Source organism: Nerophis ophidion, linkage group LG10, assembly GCF_033978795.1.
Source record: "Nerophis ophidion isolate RoL-2023_Sa linkage group LG10, RoL_Noph_v1.0, whole genome shotgun sequence".
In the NCBI taxonomy this organism is placed as follows: Eukaryota; Metazoa; Chordata; class Actinopteri; order Syngnathiformes; family Syngnathidae; genus Nerophis; species Nerophis ophidion.
This window is the reverse complement of record NC_084620.1, coordinates 34,439,153-34,466,589: the sequence shown is the minus strand read 5'-3', so window position 1 is coordinate 34,466,589 and position 27,437 is coordinate 34,439,153. Positions and strand designations below refer to the sequence as shown.

The 27,437-nt window shown below is 39.5% G+C and overlaps 1 protein-coding gene across 9 annotated transcripts in view; it reads right to left on the bottom strand.

The window, feature by feature from the left end:
* Positions 1-27,437, bottom strand: part of LOC133560722 (sodium/potassium/calcium exchanger 2-like) — a 107,698-nt gene that overhangs the window by 40,006 nt on the left and 40,255 nt on the right. For 4 of the 9 annotated variants that reach the window (XM_061913562.1, XM_061913561.1, XM_061913560.1 and 1 more), the window contains 3 exons: positions 18,542-18,590; positions 17,281-17,389; positions 8,305-8,319 (listed from right to left, as the gene is read on the bottom strand). In XM_061913562.1, the coding sequence (XP_061769546.1) occupies positions 8,305-8,319; positions 17,281-17,389; positions 18,542-18,590 (173 nt within the window). The remainder of the gene's footprint in view (positions 1-8,304; positions 8,320-17,280; positions 17,390-18,541; positions 18,591-27,437) is intronic. The other 5 variants (XM_061913564.1, XM_061913568.1, XM_061913563.1 and 2 more) reach the window with 4 other exon arrangements.

The window sequence follows — 27,437 nt, the reverse complement described above, 5'->3', positions numbered from 1 at the left end:
GTGTCCAAGTGGGAGAATCAGTCCCAGGCAAAAAAAAAAAAAGCTTTTAACATTGATTCTTTTATTCGCTTGGCGCAAACCTGCTCATAGGGAGTCTGATTTACTGTGTACTCTGCGTGCGTTTGAAGGCTGGTCACACTTACATGACATACCACGGTGGCCATTAGCTAGTAAAAACAGTCAGGGTTTTTTTCTCAAGAGTTGCTGAAAGCAATATAGTCAACACTGTCTTGACGAAAGAAGTCGCATTTCCTTTACACAAGATCACATACTGTAGCAAAAACGAAAACTTGAACAATATTTTTCTCTATAATTACGCTAATTTGTGGACTTTTCTCTTTCCTTACCTCGGAAAAATGAGAATGTCGTACAATGCCTTCTTGACTAAAAAAGCCTATTTCCACGATAGTGACATAAAAGTACGGCCATGTATCGACGATTCAAAAATCAATCTGGATTTTCAAAAAAATAAGCCTGTCACTCATGTGTAAGATCAGCATGTAATGTACAAACCCCAAAACCAATGAATTTGGCACCCTGTGGAAATTTTAAATAAAAACAGAATACAATCATTTGCAAATCCTTTTCAACTTATATTCAATTGAATAGACTGCAAAAAAAAAAGGATAATTAACATTCAAACTGGAAATCATTGTTATTTCTTGCAAATATTAGCTCATTTGGAATTTGATGCCTGCAACATGTTTTCAAAAAAGCTGACACAACAGGCAAAAAGACTGACAAAGTTGAGGAATGCTCATCAAAAACGTATTTGGAAAATCCCACAGGTCAACAAGCTAATTGGGAACAGGTGGTTGCCATGATTGGGTATAAAAGCAGCTTCCATGAAATGCTCAGTCATTCACAAACATGGATGGGGCAAGGGTCACCACTTTGTGAACAAATTGTTGAACAGTTAGTTCAAGAACAACATTTCTCAATGTGCTATTGCAAGGAATGTAGGGATTTCACCTTCTAAGGTCTGTAATATCATCAAAAGGTTCAGAGAATCTGGATAAATCACTGCACGTAAAAGATGATATTATGGAATTTCGAACCCTCAGGGAGTACTGCATTAAAAAGCGACATCAGCGTGTAAAGGATATCACCACATGGGCTCAGGAACACGTCAGACAACCACTGCCACTAACTACAGTTTCTTGCTACATCTTTAAGTGAAAGTTAAAACTACTATGCAAAGCCAAAGCCATTTATCGACAACACCCAGAAAAATGCCGCCGACTTTGCTGGTCCCGTGCTCATCTAAGATGGACTGATGCAAAGTGTTCTGTGGTCTGACGAGTCCACATTTCAACAAGTTTTTGGAAACTGTGGGTGTCGTGTCCTCTGGAACAAAGAGGAAAATAACCATCAAGATTGTTATAGGCACAAAAATAAAAAAAAACAGCATCCGTGATGGTATGAGGGTGTATTAGTACCCAAGGCGTGGGTAACTTACACATCTGTGAGGGCATCATTAATGCTGAATGGTCCATTCAGGTTTTGGAGCAACATATGTTGTCATCCAAGCAACGTTATCATGGACGCCCCTGCTTATTTCAGCAAGACAATGCCAAGCTACATGTCACAACAGTGTGGCTTCATAGTAAAAGAGTGCGGGTACTAGACTGGCTTGTCTGTAGTCCAGACCTGTCTCCCATTGAAAATGTGTGGCGCAATATGAAGCCTAAAATACCACAACGGAGACCCCGGACTGTTGAACAACTTAAGCAGTACATCAAGCAAGAATGGGAAATAATTCCACCTGAAATGCTTCAAAAACTAGTCTCCTTAGTTCCCAAACGTTTACTGAGTGTTGTTAAAAGGAAAGGCCATGTGACACAGCGGTAAACATGCCCCTGTGCCAACTTTTTTTGCAATGTGTTGCTACCATTAAATTCAAAGTTAATGACTATTTGCCAAAAAAAAAAAAAAAAAAAAAAGTTTCTAAGTCTGAACATTAAGTATATTATCTTTGCAGTCTATTCAATTGAATATAAGTTGAAAAGGATTAGCAAATCATTGTATCATGTTTTTTTTAACGAAATTCACTGGTTTTGTACTCTCTTGACTGAAGATGATCGTTTGGATGATAGTCGAATAAAATTACACCCAGCCACACATAGAAAACGCAAATTCAAACCACCATTTTCAAAAACGATCCTATTACGAGAGGTTTTCGTAGGGAAATGAAACGGTATATCATGCCGTCTTGACTAAAGAAGCTTGTTTCAGTTGGAGCGACATAAAAGCGTGCCTATTCACACGCAGATGTCGCCGCTCTAGCAGAGTGAAGTGAGTCACGTGATCCCATCGCATACGGCGCTCATGTGACTCTCGCCAAGCGTCTTTATTCATCTGCTTATTTGTTTCAAACTCCAGAAAAAGCAGCGTCTCATGTCTGGTGACTGCAAAAATAAAAAGTACACCTCTAAACACGTCAAAAAGGTCCCCAAAAATCCTCATCTCAAGTTCAGACAAAGCAACATTTTGTTCTGTGTTGAACAAACAATCTTGTTTCCACTAAAGTATGCCTGTCGACATGTCAACCGTATGAAAATACAAACCCCGTTTCCATATGAGTTGGGAAATTGTGTTAGATGAAAATATAAACGGAATACAACGATTTGCAAATCCTTTTCAACCCATATTCAATTGAATGCACTACAAAGACAACATATTTGATGTTCAAACTCATAAACTTTATTTTTTTATGCAATTAATCATTAATTAGAATTTCATGACTGCAACACGTGCCAAAGTAGTTGGGAAAGGGCATGTTCACCACTGTGTTACATCACCTTTTCTTTTAACAACACTCAATAAACGTTTGGGAACTGAGGAAACTAATCGTTGAAGCTTTGAAAGTGGAATTCTTTCCCATTCTTGTTTTATGTAGAGCTTCAGTCGTTCAACAGTCCAGGTTCTCCACTGTCGTATTTTACGCTTCATAAAGCGCCACAAATTTTCGATGGAAGACAGGTCTGGACTGCAGGCAGGCCAGGAAAGTACCCGCACTCTTTTTTTTTTACAAAGCCACGCTGTTGTGACACGTGCTGAATGTGGCTTGGCATTGTCTTGCTGAAATTAGCAGGGGCGTCCATGAAAAAGACGGCGCTTAGATGGCAGCATATGTTGTTCCAAAACCTGTATGGACCTTTCAGCATTAATGGTGCCTTCACAGATGTGTAAGTTACCCATGCTTTGGGCACTAATGCACCCCCATACCATCACAGATGCTAGCTTTTTTACTTTACGTCGATAACAGTCTAGATGGTTTGCTTCTCCTTTGGTCCGGATGACACAATGTCGAACATTTCCAAAAACAATTTGAAATGTGGACTCGACAGACCACAGAACACTTTTCCACTTTGCATCAGTCCATCTTAGATGATCTCGGGCCCAGAGAAGCGGGCGGCGTTTCTGGATGTTGTTGATAAATGGCTTTCGCTTTGCATAGTAGAGCTTTAACTTTAACAGATGTAGCGACAAACTGTATTTAGTGACAGTGGTTGTCTGATGTGTTCCTGAGCCCATGTGGTGATATCTTTCAGAGATTGGTGTCGGTTTTTGATACAGTGCCGTCCATGGGATCGAAGGTCACAGTCATTCAATGTTGGTTTCCGGCCATGCCGCTTAGGCGGAGTGATTTCTCCAGATTGTCTGAACCTTTTGATGATATTGTGGACCGTAGATGTTGAAATACCTAAATTTCTTGCAATTGGCACTTTAAGAAACGTTGTTCTTAAACTGTTTGACTATTTGCTCACGCAGTTGTGGACAAAGGGGTGTACCTCACCCCATCCTTTCTTGTGAAATACTGAACATTTTTTGGGAAGCTGTTTTACACCCAATCATGGCACCCACCTGTTCCCAATTAGCCTGCACACCTGTGGGATGTTCCAAATAAGTGTTTAATGAGCATTCCTCAACTTTATCAGTATTTATTGCCACGTTTCCCAACTTCTTTGTCACTTGTTGCTGGCATCAAATTCTAAAGTTAATGGTTATTTGCAAAAAAAAAAAAATTGTATCAGTTTGAACATCAAATATGTTGTCTTTGTAGCATATTCAACTTAATATGGGTTGAAAATGATTTGCAAATCATTGTATTCCGTTTATATTTACATCTAACACAATTTCCCAACTCAAATGGAAACAGGGTTTGTAAATTTAATTTAATATTTTTCAAAATGAAGTCGCCGTATGATAGGCTAAGCATAATAGAGTAGGTGATGTTGTCGGAGTATATTAAACAAAGCTAATTATGGGTCTTAATTTGTTGCCTTCCTTAGTTCAGACAGGGCACCATATCATGTACTGTCTTGATTAAAAAAAGCTTGTTTCCATGACAGCTACATTTAAGCCACTCATCCCACATGCAGAATTAAATCTAGATATTAAGGGTCCCCAAACCGGTACTTAAAGGGGAACTGCACTTTCTTTGGAATTTTTACCCATCTTTCACAATCCTTATGTAAGACAAGAACACATATGTTTTTTCTTTTTTTATGCATTCTAACTAGTAAATAAATGCAACAAAATGTCAGCTTACAATGGAGCCTAAGCGAGTCACTCTATTCTGCCTATAAAGCGCTTAAAAACACCCAAACACCTCCATCAAGGTTCTATATACATGATGCAAGTATATATATGTGATGTAGTCACTGGCGCATTCATAACTCCATGTAATATTTACGGATTTTGTTCATTTCAAGCGTACGGCGCAGCATTAATATCATAGATGCTATTTCCTTAAACGACAAAACTGACTACAACTAATACAGACCTATTGGGCGACAAACAAACATGAAAACCAATCACTTACTGTACAATGTCTGCTCTGACTGGGATGCCGACTGTTAGGATGTTGATATATTCACGGTTAGATGAAGAATGTCTCATAATCCTCACAAAGGGTTAAAAAAGTTAAAGTTAAAGTACCAATGATTGTCACACACACACTAGTTGTGGCAAAATGATTCTCTCCATTTGACCCATCACCCCTGATCACTCCCTGGGAGGTGAAAAAAAAAGCTTGGCACAATCTAGCGTCTTTTGCAAAGGCAATTTTTTGAATCTGCGATAAACTTTCACAAGCTCAGATGCGAGAAAGCAGCTCACGAGATGTCAATAAAACAGCCGCTTATAACAACATTGCTAATACTTGGTTAATATTCAGGTCACAAAATGTGAATGGAGTATTGTTGGTGCTTTTTGGATGGTTATTTATTGGATTTTATGGTCGGAATGGACACAATAGACGCGATGACGTTATGGGTCACACTGGCTCCATTATAAGCGGACTTTTATTTACGTTTATTTACAAGTTAGAATGCATTAAAAAAAAAAAAATGCGTTTTGTCTTTCATAAGTAACGTGAATTACAGGCGAAATTCCCAAAAAGTGCAGTTAAAATGGAAAACATGCTCATATTTTTTATTTAATTTTTATGAAATTTTGTGAAATTCAAGTTGAACAGATTAGTAATTTCAATACTCCACTGATTTAAATTAAATGATAACTAATACAACTAAAAATGATGATCTTTGACAGCCCAACAGTTTGTTCTCATGCTCTAGGTTGTGTATGAGATAAGGGTGTAAGAAGAACCGAGTGGAGCCATCTCCGGTGGGCTCCAGGAATTTACCAGGGCTATAAAAGTGTCTTATCTTAGGACAAAGATCCGGACAATACAGTGAAGACGCATTGCATAAATCACAAGTAGACTGTTACTTGGATGAAAACTGTTAGAAATTAAATTACCAGAATATTTCCACATGCACCTGGGTACAGGCTGATTGGCAACACAAAATTGTCATGTAAATTGAATGTTGTCTGTCTATCTGTGTTGGCCCTGCAATGAGGTGGCGACTTGTCCAGGATGTACACTGCCTTTCGCCCGAATGCAGCTGGTATAAGCTCCAGTACGCCGCAACCCCGAGGGGGACAATTGATGGATAGATGAATAAGTAATACAGTATAAAATAAGTACTTAAATCCACGACAAAGTATTACGATTATAATTATTGCATCATTTGAGTTGTAATGTTCGATGCTCATATTTCCAGGTATTTGTGAATGCAACCTTGTTCGCTGTAATGGTCATTGGCACATGCTATATAAGTGTTGTGTTGTTGTGGTTACTGGCCCATCCTTTGTTTGCTTAATAATAATAAATTTAATCAAGCATAGCAGTTTTAAATGAGTTCAAACCATACTTGCCAACCCTCCCGGATTTTCCGGGAGACTCCTGAAATTCAGCGCCTCTCCCGAAAACCTCCTGGGACTAATTTTCTCCCGAAAATCTCCCGAGATTCGGGCGGAGCTGGAGGCCACGCCCCCTACAGCTCCAGACCTGACTCAATGTTGTGACCCTCTTAAACAGGACAATACTGCCATTTACAGTACATAGAATAGAATGTAAATATATTCTACATTTAAGTGCAGTCAAGGAACATGCATTAGGGAGTCTGTCCTGAAACCCACAGCAAAGAGACATAACTTCATTACGTCGCCTGGTTATAGACTCCAACCCAATATATTACACCGTCGACGAGCAAAATAAAGAAATACGCTTGCAAGTTCCAGAACGATTGGAAACAATAATTTCTGTTTATCCAGGAGAGTTCGAAGGGGAAGGGGTATGTGGCCTGTAAATTTTGTAGAACAGACTTCTCCATTGAACATGGCGGCCGAACGGATATACTCAGCCATGAACGGTCAGTCAGCGAAGCACAAAGCGTCCGCAGCGCAGCCTCGTTCACAACCCAGTATTATGGGCCACCTCGCAAAATGGAAACCCGATGGTGTATCTTATGCTGAGACAAAGATGGCTATGCTAATAGCTGGAAGCAACATCCCGTTCTCATTTGCGGATGTCTACAACAAATCCGTGAAAGATGTTCCCGGTGTCGGAGGTCGCTCGCCAATACGCAAATGGCAGAAGAAAGGTTATTCAAATAGTGAAAGGTAAGTGTTGTTGTTGTTTTTTAGTAACCTGCAAGCACAGTACAGTTAATAGAACAACTGTGTTTTTATTACTGTGTATTTGATAAGTGCCCTCGGAAATTCAACTATTTATTTTATTTATATATATAATAAAATATATATAGCTAGAATTCACTGAATGTCAAGTATTTCATACATATATATATACATATATTCATATATATATATATATATATATATATATATATATACGCTCTATATATATGAAATACTCAAGTTGGTGAATTATACGCCACCCCTTTTAACCCCGCCCCAACCACGCCTCCGCCCCACCCCCGAACACGCCCCCACCTCCCGAAATCGGAGGTCTCAAGGTTGGCAAGTATGGTTCAAACACAACAGCATGTCATGCACCATCTGGATCGAAGAAGCTTATTTTTGTGACAGGGACAAAAATTTACGGCAAGCCACGAGTCAAGCTTGAAAATTAAATCCAAATTTTCAAATCATGGCGTTGACCACGTGACTAAGGCAGAGCTCTGACTGTCTTGATTAAAGCCATAACAACCACATAAAAGTAAGACTACCTGCATGTTGAGGATGCGATGAGGGTCTAAATAACCCTGATCTTTTGGGTCACTCCGAGTCCTTGCCATGTGAGGCGCAAGAAAGAAAACACGCAGACCTGGGTACCTAATCAGATATTGTCCTACGTCATAGAATCCGATGTTTGCACTAAGGACATTTGGCATTTTAGGCACATGCATTTTGAAGTAAAACTGCAAAAAAAACACACATGCAGGGTTAAAGCTGCAGCTAAACGGCAAGCACGAAAGACGCTGCATGCAGATTAAACAAGCACAGAAGCATGGTTTGTGGGGAAAGGCGTTTTCCATAGTCTTTAATCCATTGTCCAGTTTATTGATTATAAATCCTGAGGAAGGTCACCCATCTGTCCAGGACGCCAGTTCATGAACCCAGCACAGTACACCAAAGAATCCTCTAAACTAGTACCGTTTCCTGACTACTCAGCAGTTTCAGTAAGAGGAGAGAGAGGATTTGGGCTCAATGAGGAAAACAATGCAGAGATGATCACACAGGAAGTCCAAGAGGAGGAAGGGGGGCACAGAAGATGTATGTATATACTATATATATATATATATATATATATATATATATGAATATAAAATGCAAGAAAAAACATCTGCAGGGATAGACAAAGTTGACATACAGCAGCGCTCGGGAAGAAAAACAGTACATCAGAGTGAACAGTAACCTGCTGGTTGTTGGAATGGTGGAAGAGAAGGAATAAGAAGGGACAGTGACGGGGTTACAGAAATGAGATCAACTCACCAGAGTCAGCAAATTCTGAGGGTGAGGTGACAGTAGAAGAAAGAGATTGGGAAGACAAAAACACAATCAAGATACATCCACAATTTAAGATTGATATGATAGGTTTTTGTCCCAAAAGAGTATAAAGGTGAAACCACAGCATATAGAAACACATTTCGGAGGTGTTCCTTGACACTGACACTGACCCAAGCATGCAAAACCTTTAAAAAAAAAAAACAACCAGGGTCACAAATTGAAGAGAGAGTGCATATAATAAACTGTAAGATAATTTATGTGATAAAATATTCCATTCGCCATGGACACGCTTGGATTAATCATGCAATTTGTTTTGACCGTGCAAGCTCCTATACCATAACCGCTATAGGGTCAGTGGTCAGATCAATGCATATGTCAGTACAAAAATGAGTGAAGAGACTCCAACTGGTGTGCTCGCTGGCCAATTTCGCTCCAAACTAAAGCCTGAAAGAACTTTAGATAAAACTGTTTTGTGCGAATAATTGACATACATTCAAGTAAAACATGTCAAAAGGTTCCTGGATTACATTCTGACAATGATATTGCATTTGTGTACAAATATCAGGGACTTTTTTTGAGCAGATTTTAACTATGCAAGCAATGATGAGGATTAATCCATGTTCCAAAATGAGATTAATCTGATAAAAAAAAAATAATAATAATTTGAAAGCTCGCTCTAATAATTTAAAGGTCCCATATTATGCAATTTTTCACCAATTTCATAGAAGAAGGGTCAAAATAGTGTATTAAAGGCCCAAATTTCAGCCTTCATGCTAGAATTTAAACATCTTAAAAGTGTTTTTTTCAGTAAGCTCTACTGGTACACAACATGTTGTCCGTCTGTTGTTACGTCTGTTCGGCATCGTGGTGCCGGGTTCGATTCCCTCGAGGATGCATCGAAATAGAACACAGCAAAGGTAAGGTTTAACTATTTATTTGAATAACAAAAGGTGCTAGAAAACAAAAATACTGGAGCTAAGGAAAGGCAAACAAAAGACGCTAGCATGAAAGCTAGGATAAACAAATAGTAAATTAAACTGGCACATAGGCACAAAAAGGGGAAAACAAAACATTTAGCATGAGAGCTAAGTATAAATAAAATTGCGCAGCGTGAGAGCTCGCGAGAATACTACAGGAATTGCATGTAAGCAAAAGTGCAAAGGAGACGTATCGTTGTGTGAAAACAAACTAGAGTCCCAGGCAGAAGAATGAAAAGAGGAAGGCTTATAAAGGGAAGGTGATTAACAGAGACAGGTGTGCAGGAACCGGGAGTAACAGCTGAAACTAATAAGTAACCATGGTGATGGACTAAACGGGAAATAAACGGATCAAACGGAGAATAAGAACAAAGATGGAAAAATAAACAATAATATGTGAAGATCCGAGTCACGGATCGCAACATCTGTAGCTATAATGCTAATGAGCTTTGTCTGTCTACGCCTCCGTCTCTGACAGAGTGTGTCTCTGTTTGTGCTATGTCGATTTATACATATAGACTGTAATTCTGCATATTCTGTCCATCATAATACATGCCATAAATCACCACAACAACGTACACTATATTGCCAAAATTATTCGGCCACCTGCCTTGGCTCACATATGAACTCGAGGTGCCATCCCATTCCTAACCAATAGGGTTCAATAGATTAGATTAGATTAGATTAAATAGTACTTCATTTATTCCTTCAGGAAAATTACAATTTTCAGCACAATCCCATTCAAGATCAGACAAACATTACGGGGAGACAGAACACGATCGCTGACGGGTCTGCCGGCCTCCAGCGCCCCTTACAAAAAGGTGAGATACAGGTAAACGAGTAGGGGGAGGGGGGGATGAAAAAAATTGAAGATTAAAATAAAATGAAATAAAATAAAATTAAAAAATCGTATACATAAAAAAATATATGATGTCGTTCCAACTTTTGCAGCTATTACAGCTTCAACTCCTGTGGGTAGGCTGTCCACAAGGTTGCGGTGTGTGTTTTTAGGAATTTTCGACCATTTTTCCAAAAGCGCATTGGTGAGGTCCAACACTGATGTCTGTGGGGAAGGCCTGGCTCTCAGTCTCTGTTCTAATTCATTCCAAAGTTGTTCTATCGGGTTTAGGTCAGGACTCTGTGCAGGCCGGTCAAGTTCATCCACACCAGACTCTGTCATCCATGTCTTTATGGACCTTGCTTTGTGCACTGGTGCACAGTCATGTTGGAAGATGAAGGGGCCCGCTCCAAACCGTTCTCCTGGCAACCTCCAAACCCAGACTCACCCATCAGATTGCCAGATGGAAAAGCGTGAGTCATCACTCCAGAGAACACATCTCCTCTGCTCTAGAGTTCAGTGGCCACCTGCTTTACACCACTGCATCCGACGCTCTGCATTGGACTTGGTGATCTATGGCTTAGTTACAGCTATCCAGCCATGGAAACCCCTCTCTGTCAGTTTAATTGGCCTACCCCTTGGTGGCTGAGTTACTGTTGTTCCCAAACACTTCCATTTTCTTATGATAATGCCGGCAGTTGACTTTGGAATATTTAGGAGCGAGGAAATTTTACGACTGGATTTGTTGCACAGGTGGCATCCTATGACAGTTCCACACTGGAAATCACTGAGCTCCTGAGAGAGGCCGATTCTTTCACAAATGTTTGTAGATTTTATACACCTGTGGCCAGGCCAAGTGATTAGGACACCTGATTCTGATCATTTGGATGGGTGGCCAAATACTTTTGGCAATATAGTGTATCATTAAGGAGTGGGACCGGAGGACACACACGTTATCAATGCAATGTGAGCTTCACATTGCACTGGACAATTGACACCAGCAGTTCAAAAGCATCATTTGAGCACCTCTATTTTTCAAAAATGGAGCATGGGGATGGCAGATTTTTCTCATGCCTCGTGCTCTCGGGCTCTAAATACAAATATTACGCTGAAATAGCAATAAAAACACAATTTTGCAGATTAGGCACCTCTAATGGACCTCAGTTTAAGTGACTTGTTACAGCAGAAACAAGTACCACTAACAATGAACACTTTTTTAAAATGTCAGCTACATAGTGTTAAGTTATGCATTAACTACAAGTACTGTATAAGTCAAATAAACCTGAAGTGGACTGCACCACCATAGTATAAAAAAGTAATTGCGAACCGTTTGAAAAGCAACCTCAGACATTTCCCCTCTGAGCTCAAAAAAAAAAACAAGCCACTACAACGTATTTTGAGAGATATCCATAAAATATGGATGGGTGGAAGCCTTCCAGCTGCTATACTTAAAGCCTAAGACCATGCCAGGACGAGGCTGCACCTGCTCAACCCTTGCCGTGCCATGAAAATGCTTCTATCAGCAAGCATTTCGCCTTGATGGACTATTAAACATGTGATGGCTTCTAATCCAGCATCACGGAAACTAATAAATATGATCATGATTAATAGTCTGCATTTGTTTAGCTTCCCTGTACAATTCATTAGCACTCATTAAGAGCAAATATCCCCACATTAGAAGTGCATACAACAGACAGAATGATCAATAATGCTTAGGAATGCAGTGTACTAAGTTGCTAGTGGGCACTTTAAAGTGCATTGTAGTCATTAAAACAAACTCATTCTTAGCTGGGCTTTAAAGGAATGTTAGGATAAGCAATACAATTAAAATCTATTATAAAGCCTGCTTGGGACGCAGCCTATGACCCTCTGATGGGGTCATAAACATGGACGTTTCAGTCTAGAGTAGTGTTATTCCGATACCAATATTTTGGCACCGTTACCGGTACCAAAATTATTTTGATACTTTTCGATTCTTTTCTAAATAAAAGGGACCACAAAAGATTCCATTATTGGCGGGTATTTTAACAAAAAATCTTAAGGTACATTAAACATATGCTTTTTATTGCAAGTTTGTCCTTAAATAAAATAGTAAACATACAAGACAACTTGTCTTTTAGTAGTAAGTAAGCAAACAAAGGCTTCTAATTTAACTGTTGACATATGCAGTAACATATTGTGTCATTTTCCATTGTATTATTTTGTCAAATTTATTAAGGACAAGTGGTAGAAAATGAATTATTATTCTACCTGTTCATTAACTGTTAATATCTGCTTAGTTTCTCTTTTAACATGTTCTATCTACACTTCTGTTTAAATGTAATAATAATTTATTCTTCTGTTGTTTGGATGCTTTGCATTAGTTTTGAATGATACCACAAATTTGGGTATCAATTCGATACCAAGTGGTTACAGGATCATGTGTCCAGGGACATATTTCCTGAGTTTATAAACTTTTTAAAAAACATGAAAGAAGATGTTGGGATGCCAAAAATATTGACATATTCATAGTAGTATCGATTAGATATGTTCCTGTACTTGGTATCATTACAGCGGATGTACAATATGGTGTTTGTTTACATTCTGACGCCGGTGTGTAGTGAAGCATGTTTAGCTATTCCTCGTCCTGCAGGGATGATACTTGTAAGAAACGTACTTTATTTGTCGCCATGGAGGCGAGGATTAGTGATTTAGAAGTAGCTAAAACACTGCCGACTGCAGCTGAACTTTAGCCGCTAGCTAGCTAGCCATGTTTTTTTTAAGCACCTCTTCTGGTTGGGCGTTTCAGTTTTATAACTTCACCTTTATCTTTAGTTTTTAAGCCAAAATGCATCCGTTCTCCCTTTTCTGTCTACACACATTGTCTGTTTTGTAAGTACTCCGGGTGTGTGCGCTGCCGAACATGCTCCTCAGCTCGTAAACCAACAATGACACAACGTCACGACGGAGGTTTGGGTGGGGAGGGGGGGGCGTTACTTTTCAGAGGTGGAGTAATACCAAATATGATTCATTAGTATCGTGGTACTATACTAATACCGGTATACTGTACAACCCTAGTCTATAATAGTGGTGTCTAAACGTTTTTTTTGCCTTATAAGTGACAAAAACAATTTGTGTAATATCTTACAATTTACCTAAAAAATAATTTATATTATTTTTAACGTAAGGGTGGGACAAAATGGAACTAGGGCCACGCTTTGAACACCCCTGGTCTCTATGTGTTTTTATTCTTGTTGGTGCAACACAATCTGACTCTCAAAGCACAATGAATATTCTATTATCCCATTTCCCCGCAATCAGCTCGATGGATATAGCTCCATATTGCAGGATAAGATCACACATTAACATATTCTTTCCCTGCGCTGAGCCCTGACATTCCCACTTTACATTTCCTTTAGCTAGTCTAATAAGGCTGCATTTGGGATTAAAACGGGGAATGATCCCTAACCCCATACTATTCAACTTAGAAAAAAGTAGTTTCCAACATGTTAAAAGTCCCTTATTATAATATTTTTCAATAAGTCTCAGAGGCGGAGCAGAGGCGACCTTTTGAGTGCCTCTTCCCTCAAAAGTGAGGGAGATGAGAGATGGTTGTCATGGCTGGGGGCTTATTAACAGTCGTTAAAGTTAGTGCAATGAAATATTATTAAAAAAAAAGGAAATTTTGCATAATAGGGGATGTGTCAAAGTCTTGTTCAACAATGATAATGAAAAACATTGTCGCTATAGCCATTTACATTATTAATTATTGGTTTGGGAGGATTTTGAAAAATGGCGTACTGTTTTCATCTACCAAAACAACAATAACAAAGCATAGCATAGCTTTTGTTTACAGTGACATCACCAACTTTCAGTGTTCCATGCGTACAATTCATTACAACAAAATATTAAGGAATGGACTTCACTTTTTAATTTTCTTCTAGTCTTCTTGTCATGTCTTGTGATCATGTTTTGTTTAGTTATGTTCTGTTTTGTTTAAGACTCAATTGCTCCCTGTTATTTTACTCCCTCGTTTTGTCGCCACGGTTAGTTATTGTGTTCACCTGTTTCTGATTAGTGGTCGCCCGCTCACCTACTTCCCGAGCACTAATCAGAGGCAGTATTTAAGCTTGTAGTTGCCAGGCAGTCGGCCTGGAGTCGTTGTTGTTCGTTTCATGCTGTGTTCTTGCCACAGTAAGTCATGCTTGTTTTTTCATGCCAAAGTTCATGCTGCTCTTTTCAAGTCACAGTAAGTGTTGTTTGTGTTATGTTCATAGTTTACGTCAAAGTGTTAGTTTTGTTTCCTTAGCCAAGCTGTGCCTCCGCTGTGAGCGCTTTTTGTTCGCACCTTTTCTAGTTAAAATTAAATCATGTTTAAACCTGCACGCCATGTCCCGAGTAGTCCGTCTGCTTTCCTGGGATAACGACCCCGCAGCAAGCTGCGACCCCCCCCCCCCGTCTTGACACTTCTAGTCAGACAATATACACAATATAGCCAAATGTATTTGGTCACTCATCCAAATGATTAGAATTATGGTGTGGGGTTGTTTTTCTGGAGCTGGGCTTGGTCCCTTAATTCCAGTGAAAGGAACTTAGAATGCTCCAGGAGACCAACACATTTTGGACAATTCCGTGCTCCCAATCTTATGGGAACAGTTTGGAGCGGGCCCCTTCGTCTTTCAACATGACAAGGTCCATAAAGACATGGATGACAGAGTCTGGTGTGGATGAACTTGACTGGCCTGCACAGAGTCCTGATCTGAACCCGATAGAACACCTTTGGGATGAATTAGAACGGAGACTGAGAGCCAGGCCTTCTCAAGTAACATCAGTGTGTGACCTCCGCAATGCGCTTTTGGAAGAATGGTCGAAAATTCCTATAAACACACGCCGCAGCATTGTGGACAGCCTTCCCAGAAGAGTTGAAGCGGTAATAGCTGTAAAAGGTGGACCGACATCATATTGAACCCTATGGGTTAGGAATGGGATGGCACTTCAAGTTAATTTGTGAATTAAGGGAGGTGGGCAAATACTTTTGGCAATATAGTGTATTTGCGTTAAAGCGGATATCAATTTAACCTGAAATATTGTAAATTCATGTTAGGTCTTCTTAAAATATCTTCTGACTGAAGAACATTGAAAAGTATCTGAACAAGAAGACACAAGGAACCTTTTTGAGCTCATTAAAGAGCAACTGCATTATTTTTGGGATTTGCCTATCATTCAGAAGCCTTATGCACACATTTTTTTTAATGCATTGTAAAAGGTAAATAGACGCGAGCAAAAGTAAAGCTAAAGTACCTAAAAAACATCTAAAAACCTCCATCAACGTTTTATACACACGCTGTAAGTATATAAGTATTAACAGGCACTTTCATAATAACATGTGATATTTTTCTCATTGTAGGCATACAACGGCGCATTAATTTCAAAGACGCATCGCAACGTTCGATTTTTCCGTCAACACCAACACAATAACTCATGTCAACTACATGAGAGACAACAAGCATAATCAAACATCCCTTACTGTACAATGTCTGCTATCACTGGGATATATTCCCGTTTAGATGAAGAACGTAGCATCTTCTCAGGTTTTTTTGGGCCATTTTTGGGTCTAAGTTGGCTGTCAAATTGTACTAACTTCTCAGTTTAAGTCTTCATCCTTTTACTATACAGGTGAGAGACCTGATTTTTAATGTAGAATTACATTTCAAGAGTTGCGAGTTGATGATGTCAATACAGCAGCATAAGGAAGTTGCCTCTGATCAATGTGCCGCTAAATGTATAAGCGTTTGTACAATGGCGGACACACGCACATTTTCAGGACTTATGCAGATCCCAAATACAGATCAGCAGCTACCAGAAGGAAAGAAAAGTTGCTTTTGCATAGTATTGCGAAACAAAATGCCAGATAACATGTCTAATAATATTATTAGACATAATAATATTTCTAATAATATGATAATAAGTCTACTAATGGGCCGACAATCCATCAAGCGGTGCGCCTTCAAAGTCATACTAAAACATTTCGGCAGATTTTTGAGTGCCGTGTGAAGGTAATAAAAGTTTTTTTGCATGATATTGCGAAACAATAAACAGATAATATGTCTTACCTTATACACACACCATAATAATACTCGTATGCTTAACGCGCCGACAATCCTTCAAGCGGTCCGGCTTCATAGCTTACTAAAGTTGTACTTAAAAATGTTGATAGATTTTTGAACGCCGTGTGTAATGTTCTATATTTTCAATGGAACATATAAACTGTTGGTGTTGTTTACTTCAGTCATATTGCAGTCTACACATATCTCTTATGTGTAACTGCCTTCATAGTGCAGTCTACATGTATCTCTTATGTGTGACTGCCATCTACTGGTCACACTTATCATTTTACCATGCACCAAATAAAATAGCTTTGAGGTCGGTCAGCACAAGCAAAATTACTCCATACGTTAGGCGCACCGGGTTGGAAGGCGCACTGTCGAGTTTTGAGAAAAGGAAAGGATCTGAAGTGTGCCTTATAGTCTGAAAAATACGGTGTGTGTTTTTGTCTCTCATTGGGATTGTGAATGATATGCAAAATTCCCCCAAAAGTTCAGTTTTCCTTTTAAGGAATGGCGTGTAAGCTACAGTGCATTACACGTCCCTTACTATCAATGACTGGCGGATAATTGGCAGTGATGTAGGCTTTGTTTAAAGATGTGTAGCAAAGCCTGATAGTTTATGTCACTGTGAAGTACTGTCAGAACATAATTATAAAAATTGCATAAAAGGGAACCTTTAAAGGAACAAAACCTGGAATATTTAAAATAACAAAGATAACCTATGACAAAAGCAGAGTGAATTTTTGTTCTTGCTGGGGTCTGTTCTACATCAAAATCCATAGGATTCTGAGTTTGTCGTGGATCAACAATGCCTTTGAAGAATATCGCCTGAAAATTCCAAATTGCTGAGTGCTAGACACCATATCACAACTTTACCTTTAACCAGAGCTCCTTGACTCTTGGCCTGTCATCTCATGAGTTGAAACAAAAAAAAATTGCCGCTTCAGTACAAAGCGGTAAAACTCACTAAATTCAATGAAGATCAGCGCAAAACCCTAAAATCAATTAACTAAAAAAATGTCACCAAACACAATTACACTTAGTTAAATATCAAGCCCACCTTCACTTAATGGGTCCAAGGTATGAATCATGAGCTGGAAAATGCTGTTCCTCATCAAGCTGTTGTGCAGGGAGGCGGAGCTACCCCCCCTCTGAAGCCGAGGTCTGGCCTGCGAGATGAGAGAGCGTGTTAATCACAATTCCTGCCAACTGGGATGCAGATCTACAGCACCTAGATCTGCTTCCAAGCTCCACAATAAGTCCTTTCTCGCCACCAGGTCGTCAAGCAACTTAGTGTCATGAATGCATGATACTTTAGATTATTGTTTGGAGAGTGATCCCCTAATCCAGTGGTGTCAAACGTACGGATCGCGGGCCGGATTAGGCCCGCCAACAGGATGTATCCGTCCCGAAGGGATGAGTTTGCTAAGTAAAAAAATTAGCCAAAATTTTTGAATAAAAGAAACTGCTGTTCTAAATGTGTCCAAAAGATGTCACAATAGCAATTATTTATATCTTCGTAGATTATGCTACATATGTAAAAACAATGAACCACATGATGTTAGTGCACCAGTCGAGGAAAATGAGCAAACTACATAAACAACATCCTGTAATTTGATTTTGATATTATTTTTTTTTCTTGATAGATTGAAAATTAACACCAATGAGTTGACTGATGAACATTATCACATAATTTATAAGGAAAGTATAAATAACGACAAGTGAAGACAGAATAATATTAACCGCAACATGTAAGTGTAAAAAAAAAAACCCAACTACATTATGATTTTTACATTTTCCGAAAGTGCTTGTTCTATTTTTAAACTAAGAAAACAATGTGAAGTTTTCTTTATTTCTAAGTTATCCTGCCGTGAGTTTACCAGTGCGGCCCATTTGGTAGTAGATTTTTCTCCATGTGGCCCCCCCCATCTAAAATGAGTCTGACACCCCTGACCTAACCCCTTTTTGCATGAAACCTAAAGTGGAACCTGGAGGCAACTTTGATACAATAAAGGCACTTAAAATAGAGTTAAATGTAATTTCTTCCAAGGTTGTCCAATGCTGAATTTTCTTGAGTAAAATGGACACCATTGCAGGCCTGTTTGCAACCTTCTTCCCTTATCTATAGGGATTTTTCAAAATAAGAAGAAGTTGCCATGTTTCTTAATTATTATTATTTTTTTACATATATTTTATGCAACACTGGATGAGGTCAACACAGACTCGTAATACAGTGGGAGACGTATTTTCATAACAGCGACACAACAAAAAAAAACGCAGACCAGGAAAGAAAAGCGTGTCAAATCAGACAGGACACCTACCGACAACTTGCCGTCATCCTCGGGTGCCCCGGGACTCGCCTTCTCATCCAACACAAAGAAAGAGGACGTGGAAAAAAAGAAGAGAGAGGAAGGAGGCCAGGGTAGGGAGAGAGAGAAAGAGAAAGAGAAAACAAGACAAAGATGTGAAGCATGCCGCACACGACCAAAGACACTCAAGATGAAGACGATAGAAAGAGACGTTACAGTACACAGTAGATGAGATGATGATTCCTTCTAATTAGATGGCATGGGATCTCTTAATATGGCAAAAACAGCTGGAGGATGCCCTTTGGGGTGGATTGTGGTGGTCTACTCTGCAGTTAAACGTCATTCAATACGTGGTCGGGTCTCTGTTCAAACGAGTCGTCACAATTCCTGCTCGAGCTGCATCCCAGCTGACAAAACGAACGATTCACTCACTCAGCCTGCAAACTTCACTGACTCGGCCGGCATCTCCATCTCGTCTGCGGAGCTGGAGATGCCAGTCGTGAATGAACCGTTAAAAAGGGAAAAGCCTGCGTAAGCTCGTTCTCCAGATCATCAATTGTCGAACAGTGTTCCATTTCTAAACGGCAGGGGGTTCATGTTGGAGATTTTCATTGTGTGGATGGTTCTTTTCTTTTAATAATGCACCGTTAAATCTTAGTGTATTTGGATTGTTACTTTTTTAGAGGTTTATTTCGCAAAATATTTCGTCCAGAATCACATCACAATTTTGTTGAATTTGTTATAAGTTAGCAGTATTGTTTTGGTTAATTTTATTTCAATTGTATTTGCGGTGAAACCCTCATTTGGACTTTGGTAATATCATTCAAGTTGAGGAATTTTGCACTTTGACCATATGGTAATCCATTAATAAGTACAAAACCCAAAACCAGTGAAGTTGGCACGTTGTGCAATTCATAAATAAAAACAAAATACAATAATTTGGAAATCATTTTAAACTTATATTAGATTGAATAGACTGCAAAGACAAGATATTTATTGTCCTAAGTGAGAAACTTCTTCTTTTTATTTTTTTTTTTGCAAATAATCATTAACTTAGAATTTAATGGCAGCAACACTTTGCAAAAAAGTTGGCAAAGGGGCATTTTTACCACTGTGTTACATGGCCTTTAAACAACAATCAGTAAATGTTTAGGAACTGGGGAGACCAATTTTTGAAGCTTTTCAGGTGGAATTCTTTCCCATTTTTGCTTGATGTACAGCTTAAGTTGTTCAAAAGTCCGGGGTCTCCGTTGTGGTATTTTAGGCCACATATTTTCAATGGGAGACAGGTCTGGACTACAGGCAGGCCAGTTGAGTACCCACACTCTTTTACTATGAAGTTGTGACAGGTGGCTTAGCATAGTCTTGCTGAAATAAGCAGGGGCGTCCATGATAACGTTGCTTGGATGGCAACATGTTCCTCCAAAACCTGTATGTACCTTTCAGCATTAATGGTGCCTTCACAGATGTGTAAATTACCCATGCTTTGGGCACTAATACACCCCTATACCATCACAATAGTCCATCTTACATGAGCTTGGGCCGAGCAAAGCCGGCGGCGTCTCTGGGTGTTGTTGATAAATGGCCTTGGCTTTGCATAGTAGAGTTTTAACTGGCACTTACAGATGTAGCGACGAACTGTAGTTACTGACAGTGGTTTTCTGAAGTGTTCCTGAGCCCATGTGGTGATATCCTTTACGCACTGATGTCAGTGATTTCCCCACATTCTCTGAACCTTTTGATGATATTACGGACCGTAGATGGTGAAATCCCTAAATTATTTGCAATGGCTCATTGACAAATGTTGTTCTTAAACAGTTCAACAAAGTGGTGACCTTCGCCCCATCCTTGTTTGTGAATGACTGAGCATTTCATAGAAGCTGCTTCTATCCCCAATCATGGCAACCATCCATCCATTTTCTACCGCTTATTCCCTTTGGGGTCGCGGGGGGCGCTGGTGCCTATCTCAGCTACAATCGGGCGGAAGACGGGCAACCCTCTGGACAAGTCGCCACCTCATCGCGGGGGAAACACAGATAGACAGACAACATTCACACTCACATTCACACACTAGGGCCAATTTAGTGTTGCCAATCAACCTATCCCCAGGTGCATGTCTTTGGAAGTGGGAGGAAGCCGGAGTACCCGGACGGAACCCACGCAGTCATGGGGAGAACATGCAAACGCCACACAGAAAGATACCGAGCCCGGGATTGAACCCAGGACTACTCATGACCTTCGTATTGTGAGGCAGACTCACCAACCCCTCTGCCACCGTGAAGCCCTCATGGCAACCACCAATTAGCCTGTCTGCCTGTGGGATCTTCTGTTTGATGAACATTCCTCAACTTTCTCAGTCTTTTTTGCCACTTGTGCCAGCTTTTTGGAAACGTTGCAGGCATCAAATTCCAAATTAGCTACAAAATATTTGTAAAAAATAACGTTTCGCAGTCATGAGCTTTGGGTCATGACCGAAAGGATAAGATCACGGGTACAAGCGGCCGAAATGAGTTTCCTCCGCCGTGTGGCGGGGCTCTCCCTTAGAGATAGGGTGAGAAGCTCTGCCATCCGGGAGGAACTCAAAGTAAAGCCGCTGCTCCTCCACATCGAGAGGAACCAGATGAGGTGGTTCGGGCATCTGGTCAGGATGCCACCTGAACGCCTCCCGAGGGAGGTGTTTAGGGCACGTCCAACCGGTAGGAGGCCACGGGGAAGACCCAGGACACGTTGGGAAGACTATGTCTCCCGGCTGGCCTGGGAACGCCTCGGGATCCCCCGGGAAGAGCTAGACGAAGTGGCTGGGGAGAGGGAAGTCTGGGTTTCCCTGCTTAGGCTGTTGCCCCCGCGACCCGACCTCGGATAAGCGGAAGATGATGGATGGATGGATGGACGTTTTGCAGTTCGAACATCAAGTATCTTGTCTTTGCAGTCTATTCAGTTGAATATAAGTTCAAAAGGATTTGTAAATGATCATATTCTGTTTTTATTTACAATTTACGCAACATCCCAACTTTACTGGTTTTGGGGTTTATATATTGTACAACACAGCAGCAACAGAACCAATGTTGTGTAAGCCTCATGAGTTTCACACCACATCCTTTTACAGTGCACACAGATACTGTTTGTGGATGCTCATAATTACCTCAAGTAAAACAAACAAACAAAAAAAACAATACAAAAAGGAAGTTTTCCCACAATTACAACGCAAACATTTTTTGAACTGGTGCAAATGAGAGAATTTGCAGCTGGAGGTTATTTTCTTTTGTAGACCATGTGCTTTACGACTCGAGGAGAAAATGCATTAGCAGTTAATATAGGCGTTAATTGGATCATTTATGCTAAGATATTCTTGCCACCAAAACTAGACTCCAAAAGTACCATGAAGTAAAGTTGAGTTCCGCTTAGTAGATTGTTGCGTGCTGCCAGTATTTATGCAGAACTTTTTTTTTTTGGAGCGAGTAGATGTGTGACTTAAGCCTGCTGAAGAATGGCTCACAATGCCTGCCATGGTGCCCAGCAGGCAATCACGGCACATCTATTTTCGACAACAATGAAGACGTTCCCATAAAAAAAAGAACATAAAATGTGCCCGTGTGTTAATAAATGCCTCAGAAGACTTCATTGATTGGACATTTGTTGGGATGGCGGAGGCTTTGTTCACCGGCCCACGCACATGTTTGTTTATGAAGGCGGGTGTGTGGTGAGAAGAAGCACAACTTCGGAAGCTAATAAGCAAAGCCTTCCTTCTGAATGACTAAGTGATTATATTACATGTTAAATACGCTTCATTCACATTCTCTACAATAGAACTCAGTGATTCAAGTTTGGTTGAAATATTGTTGGACAGCCTAGTGAAAAAAAAAGTAGTGGGACGAGAACGACAAATACCGCTTCAAAACCATTGTGGGAAGTCGTGGACAGTTCCTTTTTTAACTTTTTAAACACGCAATGGATGTTGCACATGCGTATGCCTGCAAGTGACAAAACCATATTTTAATTTTGGTGCGCTCCAGACCGTATAGCTATGTAAAATGTTACTGTCACGTTATGATGTATAACACAAATAAAAGAAAAATATCAAATGAAAACACTGTGCAAAATACACAACATAATTAATGACTCATTGGTGGAGCTTGAAAAGTTAAAACGTTAAAGTATCAATGATTGTCACATACACACACTAGGTGTGGTGAAATTTGTCCTCTGCATTTGACCCATCCCTTTGGTCACCCCCTGGGAGGTGAGGAGAGCAGTGAGCAGCAGCGGTGCCGCGCCCGGAAATCATCTTTGGTGATTTAACCCCCAATTCCAACCCTTGATGCCAAGTGCCAAGCAAGGAGGTAATGGTTCCCATTTTTATAGTGTTTGGTATGACTCGACTGGGGTTTGAACTCTTGACTTTCCAGCCACCGAGCAGATTTACTTTATAATAGCAGATGATAATTTGGTTTGTGGTGCATGTGAGACAGTCACTTTGTGTCGTTATTGTACGCTTGTCTAGATACCAATATTTTGGTACTTGTACCGCTACCAAAATGTATTTTGATACTTTGGGATACTTTTCAAAATATAAGGTAGCACATAATATGTAATCATTGGCTTTATTTCAACAGAAAATCTTATCATACAAAAAACATGTGTTTTTTGTATGATAAATGAACAATTTTGGTATTAAATAAAACAGTGGACATACTGGAAAACTTCACTTTTAGAAGTACAATTGCTCCTAATTTGGTGTATGCAGTAACATATTGAGTCATGTGAGTTCAAATCCACGGTGGCAGAGGGGTTAGTGCGTCTGCCTAACAATACGAAGGTCCTGCAGTCCTGGGTTCAAATCTGTGTGGAGTTTGCATGTTCTCCCCGTGAATGCGTGGGTTCCCTCCGGGTACTCCGGCTTCCTCCCACTTCCAAAGACACGCACCTGGGGATAGGTTGATTGGCAACACTAAATTGGCCCTAGTGTGTGAATGTGAGTGTGAATGTTGTCTGTCTATCTGTGTTGGCCCTGTGATGAGGTGGCGACTTGTCCAGGGTGTACCCTGCCTTCCGCGCGATTGTAGCTGAGATAGGCGCCAGCGCCCCCTGCGACCCCGAAAGGGAATAAGCGGTAGAAAATGGATGAATGGATGCTACAAAGACAACATATTTGATGTTCAAACTGATAAACATTTTTTTTTTTTTGCAAATAATTATTATTTTTAGAATTTGATGCCAGCAACACGTGACAAAGAAGTTGGGAAAGGTGGCGATAAATACTGATAAAGTTGAGGAATGCACATCAAACACTTATTTGGAACATCTCACAGGTGTGCAGGCTAATTGGGAACAGGTGGGTGCCATGATTGGGTATAAAAACAGCTTCCCAAAAAATGCTCAGTCTTTTACAAGGATGGGGCGATGTACACCCCTTTGTCCACAACTGCGTGAGCAAATAGTCAAACAGTTTAAGAACAACGTTTCTTAAAGTGCAATTGCAAGAAATTTAGAGATTTCAACATCTACGGTCCATAATATCATCAAAAGGTTCAGAGAATCTGGAGAAATCAATCCATGTAAGCGGCATGGCCGGAAACCAACATTTAATGACCATGACCTTCAATCGCTCAGACGGCACTGTATCAAAAACCGACATCAATCTCTAAAGCAGTGGTCCCCAACCACCGGGCCGTGGCCTGATTGGTAACGGGCCGCAGAAGAATGTTGTATTAATAATTATAAATTTAAAAAAATAAAATAAAATATTTTTTTATTTTTATTTTTTATTAAATCAACATAAAAAACAATTAGTGCACCAAGCACAAAAACCTCCCTTTTTATGACAAAAACGTCCCTTTTTCATGACAAAGAAACAAAAAACAAAAACAAACAAAAAAAAGGATTACCCCCCCAATCCCAACCCTTGATGCTGAGTGCCAAGCAGGCAAGGGTCCCATATTTATAGTCTCTGGTATGACTCGGCCTGGGTTTGGACTCACGACCTACCGATCTCAGGGCCACTGAGCAGGTGATTTTGTGATAGCAAAAAATATCCATGTTATCATTGTAGCAACTACTATATACGGCACTGTATCATTATAGTAGTGTTTTTTGATAGATCCACCTATTTGTTTACATACAGAAGTGCAAGCTTTCTGTTAGCGGTGAGATGTCGTAGCCTCCTACCAAGTGTACTGAAGCATTTTTAGCTCTTCCTCGTCCTGCAGGGATGAGATATGTGAAAATCATAGTTTGTCACCATGGAGGCCAGGATTTGTGATTTAGAAGTAGCTAGAACACCTAGCTGCTAACTATCTACGTTTTAAAGCGCCTCAGTCTCTATAGAGCAGGGGTCACCAACGCGGTGCCGGCGGGCACCAGGTCGCCCGTAAGGACCAGATGTGTCGCCCGCTGGCCTGTTCTAAAAATAGCTCAAATAGCAGCACTTACCAGTGAGCTGCCTCTATTTGTTTAATTGAATTAATTTACTAGCAAGCTGGTCTCGCTTTGCTCGACATTTTTAATTCTAAGACAAAACTCAAATAGAATTTGAAAATCAAAAAAAATATTTTAAAAACTTGTTCTTCACTTGTTTAAATTAATTCATTTATGTTTTTACTTTGCTTCTTATAACTTTCAGAAAGACAATTTTAGAGAAAAAATACAACCTTAAAATGATTTTAGGATTTTTAAACACATATACCTTTTGACCTTTTAAATTCCTTCCTCTTCTTTCCTGACAATTTAAATCAATGTTTAAGTATATATTTTTTTTATTGTAAAGAATAAAAAATACATTTTAATTTAATTCTCATTTGGCCCTAGTGTGTGAATGTGAGTGTGAATGTTGTCTATCTGTGTTGGCCCTGCCATGAGGTGGCGACTTTTCCAGGGTGTACTCCGCCTTCCGCCCGATTGTAGCTGAGATAGGCGCCAGCACCCCCCGCGACCCCAAACAGGGAATAAGCGGTAGGAAATGGATGGATGGATTTTAGCTTCTGTTTTTTGGACAAAAAATATTTGTGAAATATTTCTTCAACCTTATTATGATTAAAATTCCCAAAAAATATTCTGGCAAATCTAGAAAATCTTTAGAATAACATTTTAATCTCATTTAAAAGTTTTTTGTATTTCTTTTAAAATTTTTGTTCTGGAAAATCTAGAAGAAATAATGATGTGTCTTTGTTAGAAATATAGCTTGGTCCAATTTGTTATATTTTATAACAAAGTGCAGATTGGATTTTAACCTATTCAAAACATGTCATCAAAATTCGAAAATTAATCTTAATCAGGAAAAATTACTAATGATGTTCCATAAATTGTTTTTTTATTTTTTTCAAAAAGATTCGAATTAGCTAGTTTTTCTATTCATTTTTTTTGCGGTTGAATTTTGAATTTTAAAGAGTCGAAATTGGAGATAAACTATGTTTCAAAATTTTTATTTCATTTTTTTGTGTGTTTTCTCCTCTTTTAAACCATTCAATTAAGTGTTTTTTTCATCATTTATTCTCTCCAAAAACCTTCCGTAAAAGGAAAAAAAATGTACGACGGAATGACAGACAGAAATACCCGTTTTATATATATATATATATACATACATACACATATACATATATATATATATATATATATAGATTTATTTATTAAAAGTAAATTCAGCAAATTGGCTATTTCTGGCAATTTATTTAAGTGTGTATCAAACTGGTAGCCCTTCACATTAATCATTACCCAAGAAGTAGCTCTTGGTTTCAAAAAGGTTGTTGACCCCTGCTATAAAGCCACCATTATTGTTCATTTTTAAGCCAAAACACGTCCATCCTCAGTCGTCTTTCTCAACTCTGTTTCCGCTTGCAAGTGCGTGTGTTGACTCATGAAACGCACCTTTTCTCAGTTTACCGGCAATGTCACCATCGTCACCATAAGGCGCATGAAAAAAAGAACTAGCGTTTTTCAAAAGCAATACAGGACATTTTTTAATCCATTACTACCGCGATACATTATTAGTACTAATCTGGTCGTACACAACGAACTGGATGCATGGATAAATAGTGTCTTCAATGCGATTGTGGAAAAGTTCCTTTGCACATTAATCCAAAGTGATGGAACAAGGTAATTACCTAGAATCACACAACTCGTCCAGGCAGCAGCTGCACTTGCAGAAGTATGCCATCAGGCACGGGATGCAAGCCATGTCCCGCATATAGGACTAGGTACCGAAACCTAGTTTCCTAATGGTATTGGTGCTGACGCTAACGGTAGTAAACGAAAAATTAAAGCGCTACTGGTCCCTCGTTTGGCTGCTAAACGAATGCACACTAAGTAACCTGCAACAAGTAACAAGTGCGTGACGGTGACAATATGCAAGGAACGTCTTGTAAGTAATGTGGTGTCCTGACAGAAGCACACAGAGTCTGACACTGCATTTGCAATGCACACGTGCAAACGTGACTTCCTGCCGTGCGTCTACGGTTTTACGACTCGCTAAAAAAAATGACAAATATAACAACGCACAACGAGCCATCAAAGTGTTTGAATAATGAAAATAATTTTCAAACACCGCAGAAACAACAACATCACAGCACCTATCATGGACACGGCAAGCCTGGTGCATTCACAAACCTTGGAATTGTGAGTATCAGCATTACACTACAAAAAAGGAGTTTTTTTCCAAAGTCTCTGTGTTGTGTATGTTTCAGATTTTACTGCTACAATTATTTGTTGTGTATTTTTTTCTTATTGTTTAAACTCATTGCCTACGTATCTTCTTTTTTTATAATACTGAAGTATTTATATCACAGATCCCCTTAACTTGAATGTCACAAAATCCCGTAAAAATCTAAATGCATAGTTTTTTTCTGTCAAGACTATGACTTGGATTTGTTTTGCTTCTTCCACACAAAGGATGATTTGCACGAGTGAAACGTGAGTG